The following is a 20,559-nucleotide window of genomic DNA, read 5'->3' as shown; positions in this document are numbered from 1 at the left end:
ACCCCATGCCACACATGCCTCATGACCTTACAGTACATGACCCCATGCCACACATGCCTCATGACCTTACATGACCCCATGCCACACATGCCTCATGACCTTACAGTACATGACCCCATGCCACACATGCCTCATGACCTTACAGTACATGACCCCATGCCACACATGCCTCATGACCTTACATGACCCCATGCCACACATGCCTCATGACCTTACAGTACATGACCCCATGCCACACATGCCTCATGACCTTACATGACCCCATGCCACACATGCCTCATGACCTTACAGTACATGACCCCATGCCACACATGCCTCATGACCTTACAGTACATGACCCCATGCCACACATGCCTCATGACCTTACAGTACATGACCCCATGCCACACATGCCTCATGACCTTACATGACCCCATGCCACACATGCCTCATGACCTTACAGTACATGACCCCATGCCACACATGCCTCATGACCTTACAGTACATGACCCCATGCCACACATGCCTCATGACCTTACATGACCCCATGCCACACATGCCTTTTCTCACACGGCTTTGCTTTTCTCACACGGCTTTGTTTTCTCCGTAATGTAATGTTATAATTTGATTATTAAATTGAACTGGCAACGGAATCCGTTCATTTTGGTGGCCTACGTGTGGTTTACATAAACTGTATAGTAAGGTAGTTTGCAGGTTACACAATACGTAACCTACGTGCATTTACGTAACCTATAATATATAGTGTCTCAAGAAGATGCAACAAGGCTCTTCATCAAACAAGTTCAAATTCACATGTGGTATAATATTTTATCAATGAACTAAACTCATTTAAGCTACTAATGCATGCCTTGCTTTTTGCCTGATTGACACCTTAATTCCCAGCTTGTATAAATAACTGACTGAGGTAAATAACCACAAGACTTTGAGCGGAACGGTAACCACAGTGGCATGGTATTCCGGGAAAGCACATTTGTGTGAAGGTAGCAATGGAGGACATTTCCATATAAGATGCTGTGTGGGAAGTCAGGAGCAGTCAAGGAGAATGCCCAGGAGAAAGACACTGCCATTCAGATATCATATTTTGTTTTTATTCTTAACATTTTATCATATTCATTCATTCATTAATTTATTCTCTTTTTATCCTTCATTGTTCCGTGCTTTGAGTATGATAAAGCACTCTACAAATAAAATATATTATTATTATGACCGCCGCGCCATGTCAACCCATTCCATAACCACTCATTTCATGTATAGCGCCACCTAGTTAAACACAAAAAAGTAAAAATGAGGTGTTGTAATCGCAGGTATCTGTGACCTAACATAGTCAAAACTGCACGAAATTGGAAGTGTAGGATCATTATGACACCCTCTGAATGCACGCCAAATTTTGTGGGATTCCGTTCATGGGGGGCCACATAATAAGTTAATTTATGTTACTATACACCAACTGGCCTGTAGGTGGCCGGAGACAGTTTTCTGTGAATATCTCGAGAACCGTAGGGCCTAGGAGGTCCACCTTTTTTTTGTATGTTGGTCTTAAGGGGGCATGTCAACCCATCCCATTACCACTTATTTCATGTATAGCGCCACCTAGTCAAAAATTAAAAAGCAAAAAATTAGGTTTTCATCACAATATCTCTGGCTGACATGGTCAAAACTGCACGAAATTGAAAGTGTAGGATCATTATGACACCCTCCGAATGCATGCCAAGTTTTGTGAACTTTCGTTCATGGGGGGCCTTACAATAAAATAATGTATGTGTACATTTAGTGACCGTACACCAACAAGGATTCCCGGGTCACTGAAAGACCGGGGTACATGAAACTTGGTGGGCATGTAACCCCACATGGATAGCATGAAACCATCGTTTTTCGTTTTGATCTGTAGCCCCCCCCCGCTGTACTGGACCCCCCCCCGAAAGGAGGGTAGGGAAGACACAGTTTTTTGTGAATAAATGACCAATTTTTTCCGTATGTTTGCCTCCAGGGGTTAACCCATTCCATGTGCACACATGTGCATAAACAGATACACACACACACACATACATTCACAGTAATCATATGTATGACACATACTCACACAGTAGATATATGTACGCATGCATGCACATGCACAAACACACATACGCAGGCAAACACACAAGCACGCACACACACACACACACATACACCCACACACATAAACATAAACGTGTACACGCACACATGCACACAATTCAAGAATTTCTCAGAATTATGAACAGGCAAGATGGGGGTGGGGTTGTATAAAATCAATTTTACATGTGAAATCTATGAACTAATCATGTTTTGGTACTTGTTGTCTAGCAGATACCAGTGAGAATTGAGTGTGGCTAGTGCAATTTAGTGAGACAGTTAGAATCATATAGGCCTTTCAGCGTGATTTATTTTTGTGGAAAAAATGTGCTGGACTGGGCGGCGGTCATATTTTGTACCGCTCTGCGGTACATCTAGTTATTATTGTTATTAGGAGTTAGTGTTGAGGTACTCATTTGAACTGCATCATAATGTGAGTATGATGGTGCAGCAGATAGATCATCATCTGATAAGTGGTTGGCCCATGCAGGTTTGATTCCTGAACCCCCTTTTGTGAATCCATGTTGCTTTGACAAAAGCATCTGCTAAATACTCAGTCACTTTACTTAACGTCAGTATAGACACAGACTTGTCACTGTGGTATTTTTCTTATATGCTTCCTGAAAACAAACAAATGAGCAGTTTAGATTTATTTTTTCCCTGGCCTATGTCTTACTCCAAGAGTGTCCCATTCTTTGACTGGGAACGTGGGAAAGGTCTACGGCATCAATAGTACATCGACTAGGAACAGAATGGAAATGCCTCAGTGGAATCTCTCCTCTTGGCACTCATGCACATGAGCTTCCCCGTGAAAGGACATTACATAATGGGGTGCCAGGATTGAGTGTGCCAGCTCCTCTGGTTCCTTTTGTGTGTGGCTTACAACAACACACAAGTCTTTGTGATGACTGAAAATCAGCCCTGCATCTTTCACCTGTAGAGACCCATCTGGCTCCGACCCATGCCTTTAGAAACGCTCCGGCAACAACAAGCTATAGTCTGGACAGTTTTTTTGTTTCTGTGTCCAAATGTGCAGAGGAAAATGTCACCTGTTAGGTTACCTGTTACTAGGCTACACATGGAAAAGAAGGACAGGGCTTTTGTTGGGGGTGTAAAGACTAAGACTGTTAATTGACTAACTTATGAAGCAATTCATTGGTGAAGTAGTTATGCACACAATTCAACAACATGCATAATGCAAACTGATTAAATATAACTTGTGGCTTTAAATATGATTTGTTATGACTTGTGATGAAGATGCCTGCTTACAATGACATATATATATATATATATATATATATATATATAATTAATCCTCAGTTTCTATCAGTGTATGATGACATCACTTGAGCTCTTTTAGGAATAACTGGAATTATCCCATGGTTTCTTAAGAAAACTCCTGCCTTTGGAATTCTCTTAATGCCCTGGCTTCAATCCAAAGGCTATGTGCTTTGTTTTGGTTAAATTGGTCAGGTGATGCATGAGGGCAAGGATTCACGAGACCCAAGGATTTCCATTGCAGCTGTTTTGTATTAATACATTAGGCCTACAGAAGAAGCATCCAGTTAATAAAGTTAGGTCTATTTGACACGTATGGCTTGAAATGCGTTTCCCTTTAGACATGGGTGCTTAAACATTCTGTATCACATTAAATCAAGTCACCAAACGTTTCTATTTCTGACAGCTGAATTATGGGTTCTATGGCAGTGGTTCTTAAGTGGTCTGACTTTGGGACCCACAATTTCCCATGTTCATAAAGTCGCGACCCATATATTTTAGCGTTCAAGCCAATGGATATAGTGAGCTACATGAAGACAAGCGAAGTGCCTGTAGGCCTACTTGTTTGGCATTAGCCTGCATTTGTGAAGTCTTCAACTCTTGATGTCACCTTTCAAAGTACTCGACAGGTATGACTTTGACAGGGGTGCCTTGTTTCCATGTGGCCTTTTAGTTTTGATGGTTTCATGCTCTCACGTGCCAGCCATCTACTGCACACCACACAGTGGGGTTTCTGTCCTATTTTTTCCTCAGTTTAAGTAAATCCATATCCAAGCCTACTGTAGGCTACTTCAAATAAACAGAATAGCAGCCTACTTGCGTTTACCACTAAAATGATGTCTAACATTGTCTAATAGTGTAGAGCCGTTCACGTGATGCCCCCTGCTGTTTGTTTAAATGATAGGTCCAACACAGAATAATTTGAAATCCATTTTGTTAACAGTAGTAGGCCTATCTGTCCAATAACCTATCAATTAAAATGCAAGCCTTCCATAACTTGCAATAGACCTTGATCACATAACGCAAAATAATCATATAAGCCTCGCTGTACTGTGGCTCCTTTAAATAAATGGGTATCATAAATCCACACGTTTTGGTCAAACATCTTAAACATAATCCCATTAAACCAGTCGATGCCACGACACAACACTGGTCATTGTTAATGGTATACATTATTTTATAAACTGCTCTCGGATCAGAGATTTGAAGCGGTTGTCTAGGGTTGTGGTGAGAGAAACAAGAACAGTGGGCACTCCCTTTGAGTGTACGTCGCCTGGGCGTGCCCTCATCAGACGCAAACATAGGAAATGTAGTTCTTTTAGATGTTGACTACTTGAATGGAGACGGCCATAAAACGTCATTACCCATCTATCTGTGCAGTCCAACACATGCGCATTGGGTGTTGTAAATGTCCATGTGTAAGCGCATCACGTGTAGCGATTCCGTTGATCGTCATGTTTCTGCTGTAAAGACTTGCCAGCTTGCTTGGAAGATAGGTTGTTTCGTTTCGCTTCAGTTCGTCTTTAGTCCATTCTTTATTTTTGTCCATTATTTTTCCAGAGAATGAGCGATAACGATGATATTGAAGTCGATAGTGATGTGAGTTGTTGTAATTCTAGTTGTGTGCTGTTAGTCAACTCAATAGTGATACAATTATGTTGGGCTTGAAATCTGATAAACATGTTTTCCTGAAATTTGCTTCTGGTCATTGCTTATGTGGAATCGCTAGCAATGCTAATATTGAGTTGAATTCTGTAGGCAAAGCTATATAGCAAGCTAATGTTAGCCAGCTTTTCATTTGACTGCTCTTGACATTACGACGTATTTGACGTTTTAGTTTAGCTTATATTGAGTTACACTAACACTTCCCTTTCGTTTCTTGCAGGAAGATTCGTCGAGATACCATAATGTGGTACGTGATTGACGTGCAATACGTTGTAGCCACTTTGAATGTTCACCTTTCTCTTCCACATCTCCATAGTCCCCCAATACTACGAAATGCTTGGCCTTACTTAGCCCAGTTCCTGCCTTATTGTGATAGGTGGCTATCTAGGTATGTTTCTCGAGGATTTTAGCATCAGGCGTTATTAATTCCCGCAGTAACGTTGGCTTCATACTTCAACAAGAATTGGTAGCTAAAATATGTCGCCTTCAATGTTAGCATGCGAGCTACCTCTAGTTGTATTTTTTTACATTAGCTGTAGCTAGCTAACGTTAGTGTCTTCTCAGAAGACAGTAGCCACCAAGCTATCTGATGTTGCTCTCGTAGGACGGATTGGGTTATGCAGATGGATAAATATTCGTTTAGAGGAATGTAACACGAGCCACTTCAAAGAATTCTAGGATGCCCATTCAGTTGTAATATCTAATATGTCGCCAAGGATTGCGCTGAAAATATTTACGCATGAAGGGTAATCCCATCCCACAAGGCTAAGCGCGCCCTATATTTAGCTGCGCTAAATGATCAATTTCCGCGAGATCATTATTACATCATATGTATATAGCTGACATCTTATCTCTAAATTACGGTAGCTAAAATGTTGCATTGGTATTGCATTTGGGAAGACAACTCAGTTTATTAACGTGCTAAGTGTAGCTATCTTTCAGCTGTCACACATATCAGCTGAATGTTGCAGGCGTTCAGATGCCCTGTACGTCGAACCGCATTCACACTCGTACTGGGAGAGTAGTGCAATTGATTCTATGAAAAACACTAGCTAGCTTACATAAACAAGGCCTGCAGTGGAAGTTATGACTTTGGACAACCTCTGTGGACGTTCATAATCGCCTTGGCCTTGCACGATTTTCACCACCATGTCATCCGAAGAAAAGTAGCAATTTGGTTCATGTTTGTTTTTAATATTTTGAAATGAAATTATTATGTTACAGAAACCTTATTATGTTACAGAAACACAGATAGGGCTGCTTCCATATTCCTGTATCTGTGAACGTTAAAAAATAAGATATTTTGCATCTTAAGTATTAATACTAAATGCCTCCTTTTTTGTTAATTTTACATAATAATTGATTGGCTTATGCACCAGCTGTGTAAAGAGATTTTGTAAAAGCAACTTCTTGTAATCTAGGTCACTATGTATGTGCCAGTCTTTCTTCTTCTTCTTCTTCTTCTTCTTATTATTATTAAGAAGCTTACTAATAAACAAGTTTAGCTTCCATCTGCATCACCAGAGATACTGTCCCCGCATTGTCTTACAGTTGTAAACATACAGAGCCTGTTAAGTGCGACATCCATTTTCTGTCCAAAACACTCAAATCCATGTGCCAACTTTACTCTCTCTAGCTTGATCACAAAACACAGTTGTCATGAAGAGGTCCGGGGGTTGACGTGGGAGTCAATCCATGTTAGTTTACCTGAAGAGCCCTACTGAGGTTTTCTCGTGCTATGTGATTTTGATCCAAAGCTGGAGTGTTTCTGCTGGGCCAGGTGAACGTCTGGGACGTGCCTGTCCGTGTCCAGCCTGGAGCCTCTAGTACAGTCTTTCTCAAAGTGTGGTCTCCAGACCACTGAGCTCTAGTGGTCTGCAAGCAATATTTGAAATATTGAACCGACTATTTAATGTATGTATGAACAGCTTACTAGTAACATGACCAGTATCAAATTGTCAAGACAGGGTTAATTAAAAGAAAATCAAATTAATCGTCTAAAAGACTTGATGAAAGTGGTTCAGCGAGTTTTGTGTAATATAGTGTTGAAGTAGGCGTATTTTTTTTTTTTTTCTGGACATTTGGGGAGTCTGAGTTTTCAATGTATTTTATTTATTTCATTTATTTATTTTTATTATATTATTCTAGTGATAGAAGCTTAATGCTGGTATCACTGTATGTATTCGCTTTAGACATAAGCGTCTGTTAAGAACCATAACAATAACCATGTAATTTTTGAATAATAGGCATTTTTGACCTTTTTCTAACATGGAAGCATGTTAGCGTTTTTGCACTAGTTGTGAGATTGAGTAGTTGGTTATGTTAAGATGGAAAAAACTGAGACCTATATGAAGTGAAGCAACTGTTTTTCTGGCTGCCAAGTGATCATTGCAGTCCTATGTTTTCTTTTCCCAGCTTTGTCAATTTGTTTTGTTTTTAGTGTCGTGACTTGGTGTTTGTTTGAGTCTGACCCAGTTAATGGTCTGTGATGTTCTGGTCCCCAGGCAGACAAGCGGGCCCATCACAACGCGCTGGAGCGCAAACGCAGGGACCACATCAAAGACAGCTTCCACAGTCTACGGGACTCTGTGCCTGCGCTCCAGGGAGAGAAGGTCTGTCCCTTTACGCTACTCTTAATTGTTTTTTTTAAGTGCCATCTTATGGCCTCCTTACACCAAAGAACTTTGACAAGATTTGGGAAAGATTCTTGAAAGTTTGGAGTCTTTTGAGTAAAGCTTGAAATGGGGGGCATTGTTTAAAAGACTACAATCTTTCAAGAATGTTTCCCAAATCTTGTCAAAGTTGTTTGGTGTATGGTGTACATTATTTGGCATTCCCTGAAATCTAAAAGTGGGTTTATAGTCTGTAGACTGGTGAATTCACAGTTTAAATGACAGCAATTGTTTACTGATATATTGTAATGCTAATTCACTGACTTTATGACTTTACGTAAATAAAACTCAAATCTAAGGATCATTCTTTAACTGCATTATGGTCACCCTATGTAGGTTAATGGTCTGTTTGTTGGTAGATAGAAGAAACTTCTGTAATTGTATTCTTTTATTCTTTCAGTGCCATGTGTCGGTAATTATACATTTATTTGTTTTATTGCTCTCGTTAATAGTCTGTGCTGGCTCTGTCTCAAGTAAATGCTGTAAGGTCTGAGACTATGGTCAGTATGCATAACCACACATAATGTGCAAATGTCATGTCATGTGATCGTATTTGTTACCAATGTTGATAATATGTTGCTATCAGTGCTGCACTGATAACAGTGCTGTGCTTTAAAGTTACAGAGAAAATGCATAATTTAGCAAGCAGCTGTTTCCTGTATGTGTGTGCATGTTATTTGGCCAGTGTCACCTGACTTGAAGTTTGAGTTGTATAATTTGCTGCTGACAGCACTCTGTGAAACAGGCGTCCCGAGCACAGATCCTCGACAAGGCGACGGAGTATATCCAGTACATGAGGCGAAAAAACCACACGCACCAGCAGGACATTGATGACCTGAAGAGGCAGAACGCCCTGCTGGAGCAGCAGGGTGAGTCTGGGGGTGCCCGAGGAGGGTGGGGCAGGGGCAGGGGCAGGGGCAGGGGCATCGGCATCTAAGCCCATGGATCCAGCCCTTCATCGGGTACTGCCCCACCGGTGTGATGGGAATGTTGTAAAATGAACGTTCTAAAGAATATCAGCGTTTGTCAAATACTACATGGAATTTTAGAACCATGCATTGTTGCAGAACTAAGGGCCTGAATCCACCAAACACGTTTTTTGCGCTGACGGCGGCTATTTTCAATACAAATCCTATGAAGTTCAGTGTTCACAGTGCTCAGCGCCGTCGGCGGAAAAAAGCCCTCAGCGCTGACCGTTTTTTTCCGCAGTGCTCTGAACGCTTTTAGGACAGCGCTGGGCTCCTCAATGTCACTTCTCTCTTGCCAGCCAATTGAAATCAAGGTAGGGGCGGGACCTACACTGTCAACAATGTTGGTAGTGGCAGAGGAAAACTAAATCAGCCAAGTCCTATCATGACTAATATTAAACCACTGCTGCAAATTACAAAGCCTAGAGGGATGACCTATTCTATTGTATTGCCAAATGAACTCCTTTTGTCTGTCAAAGTCATATTTAGCGAGCTGAGTCCTAAACGATTGCTGCCATTTCAGTTAGCTAGTTAGTTAGCATTAGACAACGTTCTAAAAAGATGGATGCTTGGAGCATGGTGGTATTATATAGACTTCCACCTCCATTCTTTTTAATTGCTGATGGTAGGCTAGCCACTTCAGCCCAGTAGGTACTGTGGCGATCGCAGACATTGTTAAAAATGTCGTCCAATGGATGCTCACTTCTGGTACCATATCTACGAAAAGACAATTGGTTACAGATGGCCAGGAAAGCATGCTGTCTTTGCGGATTGGTTGACAAAAGTATGCTGTCTTTGTGGATTAGTTGACAAAAGTATGCTGTTTTTGCGGATTGGTTGACATTCCTGGCCTCCTCATACCTACATGCTCACAACGTTTCTTATTTCAGGATGGCGACACATGAACGTTGAATATTACTTTAGACTTTCACTCGAATGCTTACGCATATGCACATACACATCATAAAGAGTACTAGTGTATTTAGTTTGCAGTCAAAACCTTACTGGTGTAAAACCAAATATTAGCTTTTGCATGTTATTGCTGAGCTTCAAATGATTTGTTGAAGTTTGTTGTGTGCTCATAATTAAGGATTTGGCAGTTGATATCATCTTAGTGGGCTCATTCATGGGCTTAGTGGGCTCATTCAGTTGATATCATCTTAGTGGGCTCAGCAGTATGTGTGCTCTTTATTTTGGCATTGACCCATTGTCAAATGAAGTCATGGAAATTTGAGGTAGCCAGACTGGTGACTAGTTGATGCGTACGTGGGGAGTGTTAGGATGTCTTCACGTGTGTTTATAATTGTGTGTGTATCTGTATCTGTATCTGTGTGTGTGTGTATCTGTGTGTGTGTCTGCAGTGCGAGCGCTGGAGAAGGCGAAGGGTAATGCCCAGTTCCAGTCATCCTACTCCTCCAGTGACAGCAGCCTGTACACGAACCGCAAAGGCGGGGCAGTGTCCGCCTTCGACGGGGGTTCCGACTCCAGTTCTGAGTCTGAGGAAGAGGAGCCCCCGAACAGGAAGAAGCTGCGCGCAGAGCCCAGTTAAACCCCCCCCCCTCCCCCCATTTCCACTCCTGCTCCCACACACTCATCAAGTCTCCCACACACTCATCAGTGCGGAGGGACACAACCAGAGACTCTCCTCAAACCCCACCCCACCCCACCCCACCCCACCCAACCCAACCCACCCCACCCCACCCAACCCAACCCCACACCACCCCACATCTTTGACATTGTTTTCCTCCCCCCCCCCCCCCCCCCACCCACCCCACCCACCCCACTTCAGGCTGGGAGAGTGCTTGCTCTCGTGGGCTCCTGAGGTCACCACTGCAGACATCCTACCCCTCACAGCGCCCCCTTCTGGACCAGATCAGCAGGTTTTGAACGGGGTCTCTGGTCTGATCCAGCCAGCTACTGTCTGGGGAACCTTTTTTTCATTTTGTTTAAAAAAAAAATTCTGCTCTCTCTCTCGTGACGTCCCTCCCGTCATCACAAGTCTGACTCAGAAAACAAGCCACTCCTTGAGTGAGGCAGCTCCGCCGTCTGAACGACTTTTCAAAACGCCTTTCGCAAAACCTCACCGCGCGTCGCCAGGACGACCTCGAAGAAAGTGTGGAGGAAGTGAGGACACGGCTTTAGCTAAGCTTCGTTACCCACCCGCCCCCACCCCCAGCCCCGCCTCACCCCTGCAAGTACGAGGAGCCACCATTAGCCCAAAAGCATGGGGGGAGATCCTCCTGCAGAACAGCTTACCTTTTTAAATATTTGTACTTTTCCACTCAAGAGAAAAAAAAGAATGTGAATTTTCTTTTGGGAGGGGATGATGGTATGTATGTGTGTGTGCGTGTATGTATGTGTGTGTGTTTTACCTGCCTTGACCGGTATAGTTGGCTTAAGATTCTCCCCTCTAAAACTGTTTTGTTGCAATGCGTATCTTTTAAGTCTTCTTGAAATGAGTTTGTGTCCTGGTAGTCAAACTGTTGTCGTTTGCCTGAGATTATCAATTAGAATTAGATGAAAACGAGGCTTTTGTGAAGTATTTCTTTTTCCTAAATTGGATTAGGCACAAAAAACAAAACACAAAAACAAAACAAAAAAAAAAACAATTAGGGATTTTGGGTTGATGTGCACCCGCCAGTGAGCTGTGAAGACTTAAGAAGATCTGGAATAGACATGGTACCGGCTGGTAGGTTCTGGAGCTGGATCGGAGCGGGTTTGTTCCAGAACCTCTAGGGGTCTGGACCCCCCTCATAGTATCAGTGTAGTTTGAGGATGTAAAGTATAAATACGAGTGTCTGTTGTTTTCCTTCCCAGATGGATATTGAATGTTACACAAAGCAGTTAAAGGTAGTAACCTTTTTATTTTTATTACAACAAAAGTCCATATCAATGTGTAGTGAAATACACTGTATACTCCTCCATGTTATCTATAATACCAACCGAACTTTCCCAGGAAATACTTGCCTGTCTGGGGAATGTTTGACTTATTTTTATTTTTTTTTTCATTTAAAAAGAAATAATTAGTGTGTACGAAATACTAGGTAATTGTTTGATTCCATTCCATGGAAAATACAGGTATGTTGTACATACTGCCAACAATTGTCTTGCAAGTTGAGGCATACCTTTACTACGAAACTATAAATAAAACTATTTTATCCTTTTATGATGTCTGATTTCTGTTTACTAAAGGTATGATGGAAAATTAAATTGAAGGCTGTTGCAGGCCTTGAGGGAGAGTTGCCCAACATCATAGATGCACTTAGGTTTTTATCCGTTGCTTTAGTGTATTTCTCGAGTTTTAATTTTATGCAATTTAAAACAATTAGCGCAGACTGCACCACAAAATGCGTATCTTGGTCAAATTTATGTCTCAAAAGCAAGTGTTTATGCCAATGAAACTGTCAGTGCAATCAAAATGACAAGTCCATATGTCATTGTTTATGAACAAGATATTCAAAGTATTTCTTAATGCAAAAGGCTTTTACAGCATTGTGCAGTAAAACAGGCATCAACCCATAGGCAGAGCAGTGCCCCACTGTAAGCCAGATCTTTCCATGTTCCTGTCTGCTAAGCTGCATATTTTTGTTCACATAAAACAACTAGTTCAACACATTTTGCATGTAATGACTCAAACAGGAAATAAGGCCTATTTCTTTTATGGGGTAGGACTATTCAGCATGGAACCAGTATAGCGCATTTTGACAAACATGACATTAGAATTGGAAATGTAAAACAACAGCAGACATTTGCACACAATCGGTTGCATGGATGTATTTAAGCATTTGCTGTTTGTTTGAAGTAATGATTATTGCGTTTATGCAGTTATGTGGTTTGAACAAGCAGTTTTGTGATTTTCAATTCTGATCTGAGAAATACATCAAAGTGACTGAGGTGTGTGTGAGCTGGTCCAGGCTTGCTCCACCACTATCATCTGTGGTTGATGAGGCTGGTTAAAGTGCTGAATGGTTTAAAACGCCACACACAGGAACCACACAATCAGGCTGACTGAGATGTGAAGTCAAAGAAGTTAGTTGGAGGTTTCAGGCCTGAGCTTCGCCAAGTCCCCCAGCCTTCCCAATGAAATGTGACCGTTTCCCAGAAGGCCTTAGAGGTCTGGCCCTTGACGGTGGGGGGAGTGTCGGCGTTCGTGCAGCGGCAGCGTGTTGAAGTGAGCGAGAGCCCTGGCCACCTTCTCCGGGTTGACGTTGTAGACGGGGTGCGTCCGAGCCTGCTGCCCAGAAATAGAAAAGCAGTGCAGCCACAGGGGAAGTGGGTTACTGATATTGGATTTGCCTTAACTGAATTAGATGTGAACTTCAGAACAGACAGACACATCAGCCAAAGTCTCTGTTTTTGCACTTTGGGTCTGGAGTGGGCACTTTGGAATCGTTGCAGGGTGCAGCTTACCCACTGCAGAACTTACCATATGTCCACATACTGTACGTCTCTGTCCAAAACTTCTATTTTGAGACATAAATTGCATGGTTGCGTGAGCTTAATGTATTTGCCTGGTATGGTTTGGTTTCAGTCTTAATTTGCCACCGTAACAAGAGTTGATGTTCCTGGAGTATGTAATGTACTAGAAGCCAAAACTTGTGTGTAATATAAAGCATTGCCAGTGTTGCTGCAGCTCTGTTCTGGCTAGTTGAATAAAGAGTTGACTGTACTCTACAGTTGACTGTAGAGTAAAATTGGCGTAATAATCAAACATAATCTAAATAACCAAATTCATGTTGAAAGTGAATGTTCAAGTTCAAGTAGTTTTACTGTCATGTACTTATAATATTAATTATAAGTAATGCAATTCTTAAGCTCAAGAGCCAGCTCAACATCTGCAGTCTTAAAAGAGTAAATGAAAATGTTGTCATGTGGTGGCGTCAGGCGTCAGGCTTGAGACCTACCAGTCTGTTTTCCTCTCCACCCTGGATGTGCTCTCGCGGAGGAGACGCACCGCTGGAGTGCTGCGCCATGGACAACCCACTCAGGCAGTAGGATGTGTGGTAGAAATCCCGCAATCTGGGAGAACCACAGAAGAAAGACTGTGTGTGTGTGTGTGTGTGTGTGTGTCTCCTTGCTCTCTTCGTTGTGCTGTTATCGGTCCTTTACATGATCACTGTGACCACTCAGTACAGTAAATACTAAACACAAAGGAATCCTAAGAGGTGAATGGTAACCTTTGTGTGTGTGTGAGTGAGAGAGAGAGCCCAACAGAGACTCACTTTCCAGGCTTGTCCAGAAGGCCGCCATCTGGGCACTGGCAGCAGAAGAGGAGGTACTCCTGCAGAGCCCGCTGCTCAAACATCCACCCCTCGACACCAACGGCTGGATCACCTGCAACCACACACACACACACACACACAGCTCTACACTAACGGCTGAGTCACCTGCAACCACACACACACACACACACACACACACACACAGCTCTACACTAACGGCTGGGTCACCTGCAACCACACACACACAGCTCTACACCAACAGCTGGGTCACCTGCAACCACACACACACACACACACACACACACAGCTCTACACTAACGGCTGGGTCACCTGCAACACACACTACACTAACGGCTGGGTCACCTGCAAACACGAACACACATCTACACTAACAGCTGGGTTGCCTGCAACACACACACACAGACACACACACACCTCTAGTCTACACTAACGGCTGGGTCGCCTGCAACACACACATCTCTACACTTCAGATTGGATCTCATGCAACCACACACACACACACCTGGAGGTGTCACCTTCAGGTATTTCTAGTCTGAGAGGGGTTCTCACCTGCCTGCAGGAGTATCTGGTGAATGAGATGCAGGATGCCTCCCTGCCAGAAGGAGTAGCAGCCGTCCACCAGCTTATTACAGCGGCCCTGGAAACCACCCTCGAACCGCATCTGTCTGCTGCAGGCCCAGCGCTGACACACACACACACATAATGCTTACGTTTATGTTTATGTTTACGTTTATAGTTCTTAGCAGACACTTTTGTCCAGGTGCACCTACCAGCAGTGCTCTGATGTTCAGCCGTTGTTGTCCTTCCAGGATGACCAGAGCGGCCAGTGCACAGAAGGTGTAGCCACCATGGGCCTCCAGACCGGGGACTCCCCCCATGCCCCCCTCCCAGCTCTGGCACCTGGCAAAGGGCACAGCAGACCCACAGGGGCCAGGGTTGGGCATTGGGCAGTTGGGTGGGCTATGTGTGCTACTGTCATTAGTTTATGAAGCGCAGTGTACAGTGATACATTGTGTGTGTTAGGATCTGTGATAAGTTCCAGGGTTCAGAGGTCAATACACACTAGCAATTGACAGGGTAATGTGATGCTCTTGCATGTATGGCAGTGACGGTACAGTAATAAAACTCCCAACTCCAACGGTTGTTGGAATAACTCTGTGGATTACTCCTTATCTATAATTCTACACTATGTGCTAGTACACAATGCCAAGGAGCTCAGTCAGAGGCCCAGTCAGAGCATTTCAACATGGCACCTTTCCCACAGTCTCTTCACATGGGACTAATGCACTATGTGACAAGATGTCACAGTCAGCAGACAATGCTGCAGAGTTCTGGACTAACTAGGACAAACTCGAAAACAAATGCTAAAAAGGCTACACCAATAAGCTTTTTCTCTAAGAGTCACCCCAATGTCCCTGTACTTTCAATATTCTTTCAAGCCTTGCCTTCAGGATTAATTTGGGTTGATTTAGAAATAATAATAATAATAATAAAATAATAATTTAGTCTCTAGGGGCAGGTTTCCTGTACATTAGTCCTGGTTCTACACTAAAAGCTTTCTCCAATGGAAATCTCTATTGGACTTCTCTTTTAGTCCAGGACCAGTACCAGGACCAGGACCAGGCTTAAACCATGTACAGGAAACTGGCCTACTGTCTGGCTAGATGAGACTACCCATAAGAGCCCACTCTCAAACAGACCAGGCTCAGGTCAGACACAGCTGTGTGTGTTGATGATCTCACTGCCTGCTATCTGTCTATCTATCTGTCTTTCTATCCATCTATCTATCTATCTATCTATCTGTCTGTCTGTCTGTCTGTCTGTCTTTCCCTCTGCCTGTCTATCTGTCTATCTGCAGGTTGATCTGTATGTCTATCTGTCTGTCTGCCTTTCGGTCTGACTGTCTGCACTGCTCACCTGGCCACCCAGTCACAGGTGCCCTCAAACAGGTCGGGAGTGATGATGTTGGTGAGGGAGGCCACAGACGCAGCACAGTATATACTCCTGCAGAATACACACACACACACACACACACACGTACACGTACACGTACACACACAAACACACAAGTACACACACTCATCAGTGTAAACTCTTATAGAACACACACACACATCCACACATCACTACAGACACATTAGTACATACACTCATCAGTATACTCCTGCAGAACACACACACATTACATTACATTTGGCTGACGCTTTTTTAGCCAAAGACACACACAGACACACAAGTACACACACACATCAGTGTAAACTCCTCCAGAACAAACGCACACATTACACTACACACACATTAGTACATCAGTATACTCCTGCAGAACCCCCCCCCCCCCCCCCCCCCCACATACACACACAGCAGTGTCTACTTCAACACACCTGACGTCCACTTCTCCACCTGCATGCATCTGGAAGGAGCCATCCTTCTGCCTCAGTGAATACAGGAAGTCAAGCAACTTCTCCCTGACATAAACAAGGAAATCAGTTGTCGTATGGTTTTATGCAATTATATTGAATTGGTACTAGCACTTAAACATCACGCATATTCAGCACTTCATGCAGACCCATAATACACAATTCTCAAATGTATATATTTAAATGGCTCAAATGCAAATATTAAAATGGCTCAAATGTTTATCACTGATTCAAATACTGTATATTTAAAATGGATCAAATGTACATTTACAATCTTTTTTCAGTCGCTTTGGTGTATTTCTCAAATCAGAATTGAAATTCTCAAAACTCACTTGTACACATCATAAAAGCAATTTGCATTTTTTCGAATAAACAAAAAACAATCCTTTAGTATACACCCATGCAACTGACCGTGTAAAAACATCTGATTTTTTTTACATTTGCTAATATCATGTCGGTCAAAAATGTGCCAAAATGGTCCAATAATGGCTTATTTCATCGGTTGAGTTATTACATGCACAATTGTCATTATCTGTCAAGCATAATTTATGCGAACGAATATATGTGACCTGACAGGATGTATTGCACCAACTGTTATGCAATTGTTAATGAGGATTCGAGAAATGCACCAAAGCGACTGAGAACAACTGTAAATCATTCATATTACTGTGCAAGCACTTCCTTGTACCTGTCGATGACGTCATAAGCTTCCTGTGTTCCGATAACACACAATGCGTTGACAGCCGCGTATGTCGGCGCAAGGTGAGCTTGTTGGCCCGGACCTCCTGCGAAGCCTCCTGTTGGGCTCTGGCATTTGGAGATGAACTTACACACACTGAGACCACACACACACACACACACACACACACACACACACACACACACACACACACACACACACACACACACATAATCTGGGTCATCACAATGGCTGTCATGTCATCCTTCTTTCCCTGATCAGCATACCTATCCCATGTTCCCATGTGGAACACATCACTGGTGTTCTTAAATTTACATCAAAACTACAGAACTGTGTAAATGTTTAGGCGCATTTAAAACAATGCTGTGTAGTCAGTTCATGTTCAAAATGACAAACGTTTTTTGGCTATCAATTAGCAACATACAAAGTCCAATATACATACAAAAGAATGTTTGGAAATCAAACTACACACACAAACACAGAAAATGCAGAATAACATTACCCTCCTTTGGCCACTAGAGGGCTGTGAGGAGCATGTAGTAGCAGCTGCATTCACATCCTTCAAAACAATGCAAAGCAAAGAGAACCAGAGAGAGGCAGAAAATCCCACTTCACTGACATGTGCCAGCATTGTGTTATAAGCCAGAGGTGAGGTGCTCAAAGCAAAGGAGATGAGGGCAAAGCCTCTTACAGCACTAATGGTCAGCACACGCAGTCCCACTGAGTGTGTGGCCACTAACATAGACCTTACAGTAACTACTCTATGGGAGACAGAAATACACTCTCTGGGTGTGTTCTCTCATCTAATGAGGAAGAAGGCAAATAAATGAAGAGTTCGGTTCCAAAACGCTAAATCTCCGTTTTTAAAAACATTAAAAAGTCATGCTATTTAATTTCAGGTAATATCAATCAAAGTGTAGTTGTGTTGTTTTGATTGAGTAAAGATAACTCAAATAACAATACCCAATTAAATTCCTACTGAAATTACTTGGAAAACAAAATGTAAAAAAAAAGTATAAATGAAAATTCATTAAAATGGTGGATAAAACGTTTTGGAACCAAACGCTAATGATGTGATTAATACATCATAAGGTCACAGATTCCTCTCTTCCTCACACAGCTCTCTCAGAGGGCACAGGGGCATGACGAGACAAGACAGAAACTGTTTACTTAAGACTCCAAGGATGATGGCAGAGTTTAAGTATGAATAAGTGAGGTTGTTAACATTGGGAGGAGATATTTCACAGAAGGTATTAGAAGCGTGCCAGTCTTAAGATGATGATGAGGAAAGACTACCCTCTATAAACACCTATGTCAGAATCCTTTTAACACAATTGCACCATCCAACATTCTTAAAACGAATGTGTTAGAAACAATACAAATTGTGTTGTCCCTATTTGGACGTAAAGATTATTATCAACACATTTGTTGTAAAAGTGTATACAATATAACAAAAGCAATGTGTTAGAAAAAGCACAAATTGTGTTGTCCCTATCTAGACATAGAGATGTGTTATTTTCAACGTTTTAGGATAGCATCCAATCTAGTGTTAAAACTCAGAAGGCTTAAGCGACTCTTTAAGCAACTGGCTATTTGATTTTCTGAAAGGCAGACTGTGAGATTGTGTCTGTGTTTAGAAACGGTGGCCCTCGGGGCTGCTGCCTCAGTCCCCTTTTGTACAGTCTGCGTCACACACGTCTGTGTTGCCAAGCATGACAAGAACAATATCATTAAATCTGCAGACGACACCACGGTGATTGGCCTAATAACCGATAATAAATAACCACACATGACTGTGTTGCCAAGCAACAACAGTATCATTAAATTAGCAGACAACACCACGGTGATTGACCAAATAACCAATAATGACGAGGTTGTGTCTGTTGTGAGGCTGTATGTGAGTGTGTGTTGTGAGGGAGACAAGGGCAGGAGGCTGTTATGAGGCTGTGTGTGTGTGTGTGTGTGTATGTATGTGTGTATGATTGTACGTTCATATGTTCGTACGTGTCTTTCTGTGTGTGTGTGTGAGTGTGTATGTTATGATGTGTGTGTGTGTGTGTGTGTGTGTGTGTGTGTGTGTGTGTGTGTGTGTTCATACATGTGTGTCTGTGTGTGTGTGTGTGTGTGTGTGTGAGAGAGAGAGTGTGTGTTATGATATGTGTATGTGTGTGAGAGAGAGTATTTGTGTGTGTGTGTGTGTGTGTGTGTGTGTGTGTGTGCATACATGCATGTGTGTGTGTGTGTGTGGCACTCACTCCGAGGCGAGGTCAGGAGCCACAGGCTGGAGGAGAAGGTCCAAGCTGTGGAGGAGCCAGAAGCAGAGCCAGGGCCGACTGGCATCCAGAGTCTGGGGTGGTCAAGGGGGGGTGGGGGAGAGAGTGGCCTTCAGCTTTGGCACAGAACACACACACACACACACACACAACTTCATAACAAACTCAACACACACACACACACACACACACACACACACACACGCACGCAGGCACAGCCGCATGCACGCACACACACACGCAACTTCATAACAAACTCAACACACACGCGCAGGCACAGCCGCATGCACGCACACACAGACGCATGCACGCACACACACACACTCCCACTAAAGTGAAAAAGCAGCCGGGAACAAGAGCAGAGGATAAAAGAGCTTTCTTTGGCACGTTCAATGTTCCCTCTGTGGCCGAAGAGGCAGAGGTGGTATCACATGGGAGTGTATAAGAGAGGGCAGCGGTCGCCACGGCTGCCTATTTATACCTCTTCTGGGCTCCGACGGGCCACACCACATACCTCATAGGACTCCGAGAGATGCTGCAGTCCGTCCGTCAAATAAATAATATGCTGTTCTCGCAGCAATATGGGCCTGAATGCGCACAGAATTATGAATTGTTACAACAATTAGTGTATGTTTATTATTTAAATAAATCACATTTTCACTTGTAGCGTAACATGCCCAAAAAGGCACTTTTGGACCATTTTTTAACCAACCTTGGCATCCTGTGGTCCTTCAAGTGGGCATGTATTACTTCACAAATACTTTCTTCTACCCTCTTCTAGATAAAACATAGAGACGTGCAGTTAGTTTTCAGTTTTATTTTTCAGTACAGTTAACTCACGAACAACATCTAATTGTATTTAAATTATACTTCACATGATTCACCATGCCTTTGCGATTTTAATGTTCCACTAAAGCCCTATCTGATAATTGCTAAATTCTGATGTCAAATATGGTCCAGATTATTTCTCCCAAAGTAGCCTATTCTCAGAATATTCCGAAGGCTTTAATTTTGCAGAAATCAATTAGCACGTGAAGTGCCACAGCTCATGCCAGCCCTCAAGCCGATTACCTGATCAGATGACGTCACCGTTTGTAACCCATCGTCCTGAAACAGTTCACGATTGTGGCAGTCCTGGAAACATCTCAGAGGAGGGTGCTGATCTTTCATTTCACTTTCACTGAACTTCTTACAGGACCCGAACTACTTCTTCACATATACAGACTACATCAGTCTGCAGCTTTCTTTC

At 42.8% G+C, this 20,559-nt stretch overlaps 2 protein-coding genes across 9 annotated transcripts; one reads left to right on the top strand and one right to left on the bottom strand.

The window, feature by feature from the left end:
- The first annotated feature begins 4,803 nt into the window (after positions 1–4,803).
- On the top strand, positions 4,804–11,841 carry LOC121692881 (protein max). Of its 6 annotated transcripts, none has more exons than XM_042071877.1 (6): positions 4,804–4,971; positions 5,258–5,284; positions 7,542–7,649; positions 8,162–8,209; positions 8,455–8,578; positions 10,039–11,841. In XM_042071877.1, the coding sequence occupies exons 1-6, from the start codon at positions 4,936–4,938 to the stop codon at positions 10,224–10,226; spliced, it is 531 nt and encodes a 176-aa protein (XP_041927811.1). In that variant the 5' UTR covers positions 4,804–4,935; the 3' UTR covers positions 10,227–11,841. The 6 variants fall into 6 exon arrangements, with proteins under 6 accessions (XP_041927811.1, XP_041927810.1, XP_041927815.1 ...); XM_042071876.1 differs by having other exon boundaries at positions 8,440–8,578; XM_042071880.1 differs by lacking the exon at positions 8,162–8,209 and adding an exon at positions 8,110–8,121 and having other exon boundaries at positions 4,805–4,971.
- On the bottom strand, positions 11,736–20,523 carry LOC121692879 (protein farnesyltransferase subunit beta-like). 3 transcript variants are annotated; one of them, XM_042071872.1, is made up of 12 exons: positions 20,382–20,523; positions 20,023–20,087; positions 19,825–19,897; positions 19,293–19,384; positions 17,026–17,172; positions 16,302–16,385; positions 15,838–15,924; positions 14,691–14,820; positions 14,470–14,602; positions 13,900–14,011; positions 13,582–13,696; positions 11,736–12,911 (listed from the first exon to the last, which is right to left on the bottom strand). In XM_042071872.1, exons 1-12 carry the CDS (start codon positions 20,478–20,480, stop codon positions 12,786–12,788), a joined length of 1,263 nt encoding a protein of 420 aa, XP_041927806.1. In that variant the 5' UTR covers positions 20,481–20,523; the 3' UTR covers positions 11,736–12,785. The 3 variants fall into 3 exon arrangements, with proteins under 3 accessions (XP_041927806.1, XP_041927807.1, XP_041927808.1); XM_042071873.1 differs by having other exon boundaries at positions 11,736–12,908; XM_042071874.1 differs by having other exon boundaries at positions 20,023–20,084; positions 20,382–20,480.
- Between the last annotated feature and the right edge of the window lie 36 nt (positions 20,524–20,559).

The sequence above is a fragment of the Alosa sapidissima genome, chromosome 19 (assembly GCF_018492685.1).
Source record: "Alosa sapidissima isolate fAloSap1 chromosome 19, fAloSap1.pri, whole genome shotgun sequence".
Classification (NCBI taxonomy): domain Eukaryota; kingdom Metazoa; phylum Chordata; class Actinopteri; order Clupeiformes; family Clupeidae; genus Alosa; species Alosa sapidissima.
Note: the sequence above shows the minus strand (reverse complement) of the source record. Positions and strands in the feature narration are given on the sequence as shown.